General features: G+C 41.2%; 1 protein-coding gene across 1 annotated transcript; it reads left to right on the top strand.

Annotated features, from left to right (window-relative positions):
• Window positions 1–939, top strand: LOC121172209 (olfactory receptor 5B3-like). Its single transcript, XM_041004060.1, has one exon. It carries the CDS (start codon window positions 1–3, stop codon window positions 937–939), a length of 939 nt encoding a protein of 312 aa, XP_040859994.1.
• Window positions 940–8,537: the final 7,598 nt, after the last annotated feature.

The raw sequence follows: 8,537 nt of genomic DNA, 5'->3' as shown, positions 1-8,537 counted from the left end.
ATGGGAAACAGGACAGAAGCAACAGAGTTCATCCTCTTAGGAATCACCAATGACCCAGAACTGCAAGGCCCCCTCTTTGTATTATTCACTCTTATCTACTTCTCCAACATGACTGGGAACCTGGGACTGATGGTGTTGATTCTCTGGGACTCTCGTCTCCACACTCCCATGTACTTCTTCCTTGGCCACCTGTCTCTGGTGGATGTTTGTTACTCCTCTGCTGTCACTCCCACAGTTCTTGCTGGGCTACTACTAGGAACCACCGTTCTCTCCCGCAGTGCTTGTGCTGCCCAGATGTTTTGTTTTGCAGCCTTTGCCACAGCAGAAAACTTCCTGCTGGCATTAATGGCTTATGATCGCTATGTAGCAGTGTGCCAACCCCTACATTACACCACCATCATGACGAGAAGTGTGTGTGCTGCTCTGACCATTGTCTGCTACGTTGGGGGTTTTCTGAATGCCTCCATCCACACTGGGGACACATTCAGTCTCTCCTTCTGTAACTCCAATACTGTCCATCACTTCTTCTGTGACGTTCCAGCAGTCATGATTCTCTCATGCTCTAACAAACGAGTTAGTGAGATGGTTCTTGTTTATGCAGCCAGTCTTGTTATCTGTTCTGCCCTCCTTGTTATCTTAGTATCTTACACGTTCATCTTTGCAACCATCCTAAAGATGCGTTCCACTGCTGGATACCAGAAAGCCTTATCCACCTGTGTCTCTCACTTCACTGCAGTCTCCATTTTCTATGGGACTCTTATATTCATGTATTTGCAGCCCAGCTCCAGTCATTCCATGGACACAGACAAGGTAGTATCTGTGTTTTACACCATAGTCATCCCCATGCTGAACCCTGTGGTCTACAGCCTGAGGAACAAGGAGGTGAAGGGTGCATTCAGGAAAGTTATTGCAAAGGCAAAATTGCCTCTATGTTTGTGACATGACCAGTGTGGGAAGCCTAATTACTGAGTTACCCTCCTCTCTTCTCCAAGAATTAGTGACCTTTTAAATCCCTCATTAACATGAAATATCAGAAGTTAAAATCTGCATTTTTAAAAAAGCAGACACCTTGATCATGAATGTTACGCCTGGATTGCGAGACCTGAAATACAAAATGTTTGGGTTTTACATGTATAGATAAGAAGACTTGACTTGTTGTATTTTCTCTCTCTCTCTTACGCCAGTACCAACAGAATGTGAAGCATGAGTGAAAACAAGTGTGACCCTGGGCACTTACCCTTGGGAATGGGAGATTAGGTAGGAAAGGGAATGCAGCTTTTCAAATAAATCAACTTACACCGTTAAGCCATTTACTAATGCTGCATTTTTTACTTGAATAAATGTAGCAAAAGTATTAGGTTAAAGTGGCTAATTTGAGAATAAAGTATCGCATTGTTTTAGTTGAAATATCGTTCGAAGGTTATTTAGCTAATGCATTTGAAACTATTTAGTATATTTAATTTGAGCCATTTTGTAAAACCTTCTTTTAAACGTCGCACTTCTCAAAAAGGTAGACCAACCAATGCATAATGAAAATGGAAGAAAACTAAAGGCATATTTGATTTATTAATATGTCACAACTAAGATTTTCTTTATTTAAAATGCCTTGAGGTACAAATAATAATTGTTGCTTATCTCTGTTAGTTTTTAGGAACTGCTAATGCTGCTTATTAACTGTCTTATCACTCCCCCAGTCTTCTGTCCTACTCCCATGGCACTGAGCTTCGTATTTCTCTATAACAGCTACACTTGTAACTTATGGCATTGACACTGTCCACCTGTTCTCTGTCGAACTTTTATTTATTCCCTTCAGTCTCTGCTTAAATAAAAGTTAACTGTCATTGGAGCCCTTCCCTGACGACCTTTATAGAGTAGTCACACTTACCTGCCCATATTTTTCTCACGCAATGTTATTCCTCATACTTTTCTTATCAATACATTCTTAAACTGTATTTACTTACCTACTGGCTATCCATTACCACTACCCCACTATAGCAATAATTTTACTTGGTTTCTTTACATGATTTCTGCTTGGTATAAATATGCTTACTTCACTGTAGGCTTTTCAATAATTATTTGTGATATGAATGAATAAAATAATTAAGTTTTCAGTACAACTGACTCAAAATGATGAGTTATTAAGGATGATAGCAAATCATTCATATTATAAACTTTCTTTTTTTTTTTTAAATTTTGATGATCTTTACATAGTTGATTAGGGCCCAGAGGGTCAAGGGCTACAGGAAAGTGGGTAAAAACATTGTTTCTACATTCTGTTTTTTCTTTCCTGCATCTGAGGGAAGGAGGGAGCTAAAGGAAAAAGCCACACCCAGCCTCCCACCCATCCCAGGGTCCCCGATGTGGCACATGCTCCCAGGGTCCTGCTCAAGTGGTTTCGATAGTTCAACTGTTCTGAATTACTGCCGATCTCACCACTCCAAGCATGATGAAATCTCTCCAGAACCCACTGGTTGACATAGTCCACCTTAGCATCTCCACTTGCCCAGATTTTTAGTGCCAACACATGGCTGGTATAGTTGATCAATTTGTTCTATTCTCTGTTGTGGTACCAGGTATCCTATGCAGGCTCCAATATACTACCATATTCTCCATGTGCACCTGGATATGCTGTCTGTTACTCCACCTGAGACACTGAGGTGGCTCAGCTTTGACACATGGACTCCATGGTCAGATCATGGAACCTACAGTTGTCTTCATGGTTGGGGTTCTGAGCCTGGGAGTTTGATCAGGGGAACCCCAAAGAAATTTCAACTGAAGTGATCCCAGGCCTGATTCTTGTGTGTGCTTGCCAATGCAGGGTCCAGTACAGTCTGTCACCCCAAGCAGTTTATGCACATGCTGGTGGTTGCAATAACTGGGTCAGTTCCAACATTCAGTCAGCCTGTGAAACAAGGTTACGTTCGTCTGGGTTCTATCCCAAAGATTCAAGGGTTATTCAACATTCATAAGTCATTAAACATCAGAATTCACATCAACAGAATGAAGAATAAAAGCCATGTGATCACCTCAGTTGGTGCAGAGACCGTGTCTGACAGAATTCAACATTGCTTCATGTTAGAAAACAATCTTGTACCAATTCCGTTTACAAGGACATACCTCAGAATTGTAAAGGCAGTAAATGGGAAATCAGCAATCAATATCATACTGAGTGGAGAGGTACCGAAAACATTGCCCTTCATATGTGGAACAAAACAAAGATGTCCGCGTTCACCATTCTGATTCCGAAGAGTACCAGAAGTATCAGCAACAATGATTAGGGAGGAGAATGAGATAAAGGTCATCAAAACTGGGAAGGAGGGAATCAAAGCAACTCTATTTGCAGGTGTCATGACTGCTTTATATGGCGCCAAAAACCACCAGAACTGGTGCATGAGTTCTGTAAAGTTGCAGGTTTCAAAGTTAGCATAGGAAAAAAGAATAGCTACTTTATTGGCCAATAATAAACTCACCCAAAGAGAAATCACAAAATAAATCCCATTCATGATAGTCACCAAAAAAATATATATTTAGGAATGAATTTAACCAAAGAAGTGAAAGATCCATGGTATAAGTTACAAAACATTAATAGGAAACATAAAAGGCATGAGAATTGATAAAAAAAAAAAAATGCCCTGTTCATTGATTGGAAGAATCAATAGAATTGAAATGTCTATATTACCTAAGCAATGTACAGCTCCACTAAAATCCTTATCAAAATACCAGTGACATTCTTTACGGAATTAGAAAAAAAAATCTGAAAGTTCACATAGCATCCCAAAAGACCGACAATAGTCAAGCTGATGAGACTGGAGGCAACACTGCACCTGACTTCAAGGCATGCTGCGCTGATGATACTAAGACAGCATAAACATTTAACTCCCTATAAGTAGTAGCCAACTGACTTTTTAAAGGGATTATTTATTTTAGGTGAAAATTAGAATTACCGAGAGGAGCAGGAGAGAAACAGAGATCTTCCATCTGCTGGCTTAGTACCCTGAATGGCCAAAGCTATTCTGGTCTGAGGCTGGAAGCCAAGAGCTGCTTTCGGGTCTCCCGTGAGGATTCAGGGGCCATTGTAATTATTGCTATAATTGTCATTTAAAATTTGCCTTGCATTTGGCCACCAGAGCAACAACAACAAAAGAACAAAACACTGAAATACTTTTTCTAAAATCGTTCATCTCAGGAACATAAAAAGGATGTAATATAATATTACAAACCTTGACTTGTGTTAGTATAATCTGAGTTTATACACATGCATATGCACATACACACATATTTTTTCTCTAATTATTCATAATTTAGAAAGACTCGAGGAGGTATGCAGACTAGTTTTTGTGTGGTTTTTTAAGTTACCCAAATTATTCATGTTATTAATGTCCAGCTTTGTGGAGGCACAATTTATCTTCAATTAAAGTTTTCCATACTCAAAAATGCTATTGTAAAATGCCATTACATCTTCATTCCTGTTTTGAATATACATAAGACAATTAAATGCTTTCCATGTTGTATTTTTAGCTAGACAGATGCTCACTTTGCCTTGTTGGGTTATGAGTTCTGAGACAAGAGGAGAGAGGTACTTCGTAGTTTACTCTGAGCTCACAGCTGCTCATTTTTCAGGACATGTGTATCAAGCAAAAGCCGAAGAGCCAATCTGCTATAGCAAGCCCATCTTTAGGGTCACACATGCTAATTCAGCAGTTCCTGCAGGGCTGACATGGAAGGTGGGAGCACGCAGGAGGCGGCGGGGAAAGGATGGTGAATTCTCTGTGACTTGGCAAGGCGTGGACTTCAACGCAGACAGACTGAGGTCGTCTCCGTGGTTGTTGCCTCTGGCCTTGGGGAACCGTTTTTGGGTTCCTTATGGAAGTGCAGACTTACACACACACACTGTCCAGAGGACAGAGAGGCTGAAGGTGGATCTGGATGTGGGAGACCGTGAAGCACGCGCCAGCCCAGCCGTGCTTCCTCTCCTCGGGGATGACCTATGTGAATGGCTGCACACTTGATTGAATTCTTCAGTTTCTCCAAAAAACAAACAAAAAACCCTCAGTTGTGGCTTCTCATCATCTTCCCACCCAGCATTTCCACCCCTAAAAAATGCACAGGGGAGGGAATTCCAGGGTTTTAGCCTGGGACTATACCATACACAACCGCAATAGTAAGTTCTCGAGTAGTTTGATTGACTTACTGACCAGATGGAATTAGCGAATAAACTGACAGTCGAGTTTCCAGGTTATTCACTAATATCAATCCGTTATGTAGCTGTCACTTAGGAGCTTTTAAATAATAAACACTCTAGACCCAGTTCAGCTGTTTAAAGACACTGCCAGATAGAGGAGGATATTGATTTCAGTAAGGAAAATACCCATATCACAAGATGTGCAAACAGGACAAGGTGGGAACACGGTCTGTACTTTCCTAGGGAGAAGTAAACAAAGTACGCGGAGTATCTTTCTTCACAGAAAGGAACATCTTTCTTCTGGCCGGTGTTAGCCCTGAAGGAGAGTGACTCAAGTTCAGAGTTCTGTGGGGAGGAGAAAAGCTTTCGTTGCATTTGGCCAACAAGCACTTTGTTCCCCTGGGTCCGTGAGGGTCACATTAGTTAACCACTCGCGAGGGAACAACAAACAAAGCTACACAAAACTTAGTGAGAGGGAGAGGGATGATGAAGAGGCAAAGAGGACAATGGCAGATCAGAAATTTGCCTGCGTCCAACCGGTTTTGGTAGTGGTTGTTGGGAAGGGCTGTGAGCTGACTCCCCTGGAGTGGGTAGGGGGACACTGATGTTACAGATTAAATTTCCGGAACAAACAGTGAGCAGAGGGATTTCTTCAACCACGGCTGTTTTCACAGGTCTGGGGTAAAGGTCAACACTGTTAGTGATTCGAAGAATTGCATCTGAAAAACACTTTGGCCTTAACCTTTTGGCTTCACCTAAGAATTAGCTCTGAAGACCTTTTTGCCAAAACAAACTAATTTGAAGAGTATTACAAAAGAGGTTTTTTTAAATTGTGTGTATGGTTCCTAAGTGTGACTGCATAAGAAAAACCACCTGTACATGTGTTACAGATAATATGCAGTAAATGCATTAATGCACTTTATACGCTAATAATGAGAGTGTAAAAGAATGCAGACGCTGGAAAACAGGTTTACCTTATAAAGCTAAAATACACTTACCATACAACCCTGGAAATGCACTCTCCTGGAAATAAAACATAGGTCCACACAAAAATTTGTAGATGAATGTTTGTGATAACTTTTTTCAGAATCCACTTGAACTAGAAAGTACTTAAGGTCCTTCCAAGGATTAACTGGTGAAGACCGGCTGATATGTCTGTGCAATGGAATGACGTTTATCAACAAAAGGAAATATAACACTAACTACACAACCTCTTAGATTTACTGTTTAAAAGAAGTCAGTCTCAAAATGTTACATGAGAAATTATATTCACTTGACCTTCTGTAGACAGGTAACTTCTGATTGCATGAAGTTGGGAGTCAGAGAAGAAATTGGATCATAAAGGAATAAGAATGAATCTTCTGGAAATGTGGGAAACGATCTTGTCATTATTATGATGTTAGAAATACAAGTATCTAAATTTACCACAACTCAAAAAAGATTCATTCAAAATGGATGAATTTAATTAGGTATAAACTGTGCCTCCAAAAAGCTGAACATTAACAACTCAAAAAAATTGGAGAACTTTAAAAATGAAACTAGTCTGCATTCCCCTTAAAGTCTTAAACCACAGGTAGTTGGGGCAGAGCAAAAAAAAAGTGTGTGTGTGTGTGTGTGTGTGTGCAAAAGTCTCAGATTATACTAATACATATTCCAGTTTTACAAAATTGTATTACATCCTGTTATGTTCTTGAGATAAATGACTTTAGGAAAGGTTTCCTTTTTATTGGCTCTGGTGGACAAATAAAAAGCTAAGTTTGAACAATAATTCTAGCAATGGTGATATTGGCTGGTGCATTTAAAAAAAAAAAAAGACTTCTTGGGCCCGGCACCGTGGCCTAGCAGCTAAAGTCCTCGCCTTGAATGCACCAGGATCCCATATGGATGCCGGTTCTAATCCTGGCAGCTCCACTTCCCACCCAGCTCCCTGCTTGTGGCCTGGGAAGGCAGTCGAAGAAGACTCAAAGCCTTGGAACCCTGCACCCGCGTGGGAGACCTGAAGAGGTTCCTGGTTCCTGGCTTCGGATCGGCACAGCACCGGCCATTGTGGTCTCTTGGGGAGTGAGTCATCGGACAGAGGATCTTCCTCTCTGTCTCTCCTCTCTCTATATCTGACTTTGTAATAAAACTAAATAAATCTTTTTTAAAAAAGACTTATTTACTTTTATTGGAAAGTGAGATATACAGAGAGATGGAAAAAGACACAGAGAGGAAGATCTTCTGTCCATTGATTTGCTGCCTAAGTGGCTGTAATGGCTAGAGCTGTGCCAATCCGAAGCCAGGAGCCCTGAGCCTCTTCCGGGTCTCCCACGTGGGTGCAGGGTCCCAAGGCATTGGGCTGTCCTCAACTGCCTTCCCAGGCCACAAACAGGGAGCTGGATGGGAAGCAGGGCTGCATAGGTTAGAACCAGTACCCATATGGGATCCCAGCGTGTGCAAGACGAGGACTTTAGCCACTAGGCTTCCGCATTAGACCCAGCTGGTGCATTTTGAGAACTACTCAAGCCTAAGACTTTGCGGAAAACTTAAAATTCAGCTTCATGTGCCTTATTATTACATGAATCACTCGTATTTAATCCTCTTACATTGGTCTCAAATCTGTAAGAGGTTGTTGTAGTGTAAGTTGAGTGTTACTTCTGCTAATGGCGGTAATAAAACGAGTATTCGCAGTAGTAATTGTTAACTGGGTGCTTACTTATCTCTGATGTTCTAAACATGCTGCATTAACGTACTTGTTTTCGTTTCCTCGGTACTCTGGGTTGTGTAGAATAGTCGTGGGCAATTACAGATGAGAGCGCCAAGGCACTGAGGACTTTCATAACCTGCCCAACGTCATACAGCTCCTAAGTGGCTGCCCGAGCCTTGTCGTGAATAATAACTTAACCTTAATCATTATTTGAGTGTTCATAGTCTAAAAAAAAAAAACCCAGCACATCCTTTATTATTGGAATTTTTCACGTTATATAAGCAAAAAATGGAAAATTCAGAAATATTCTAAACTTTCAAAAATTAAATTAGACATATTTTCTTAAAGGGACACTAGTACTCCCCACTACGTTCATTCTTTCGTGGCGTTAGTGAACCTGCCCGTGAATGGGACGTCACGGAGCAGCGGGATGCAGACCAGACCACCAACTAGAACCGCTTGCCCTGCTTCACGGGTTCCAGCGCCTCTCGTCTCTCAATGCTTCTTCATCATCTTTTGGGTTAAGCTCTCTGCCAACAGGTTCCATTTGCAAACCTGAGTCAATGCAGGTGCTGGAGAAATCTGAGGAAAAGCTTCCCTAAGTCTCTATGGGTGAAAGCGTCAACTTTTTAGGGAATAAAAGACTAGCAACTATGCGTGAAAGAGAAT

This window comes from Ochotona curzoniae, unplaced genomic scaffold, assembly GCF_017591425.1.
Source record: "Ochotona curzoniae isolate NIBS_2020 unplaced genomic scaffold, NIBS_Ocur_1.0 scaffold_3171, whole genome shotgun sequence".
Lineage (NCBI taxonomy): Eukaryota > Metazoa > Chordata > Mammalia > Lagomorpha > Ochotonidae > Ochotona > Ochotona curzoniae.
Note: the sequence above shows the minus strand (reverse complement) of the source record. Positions and strands in the feature narration are given on the sequence as shown.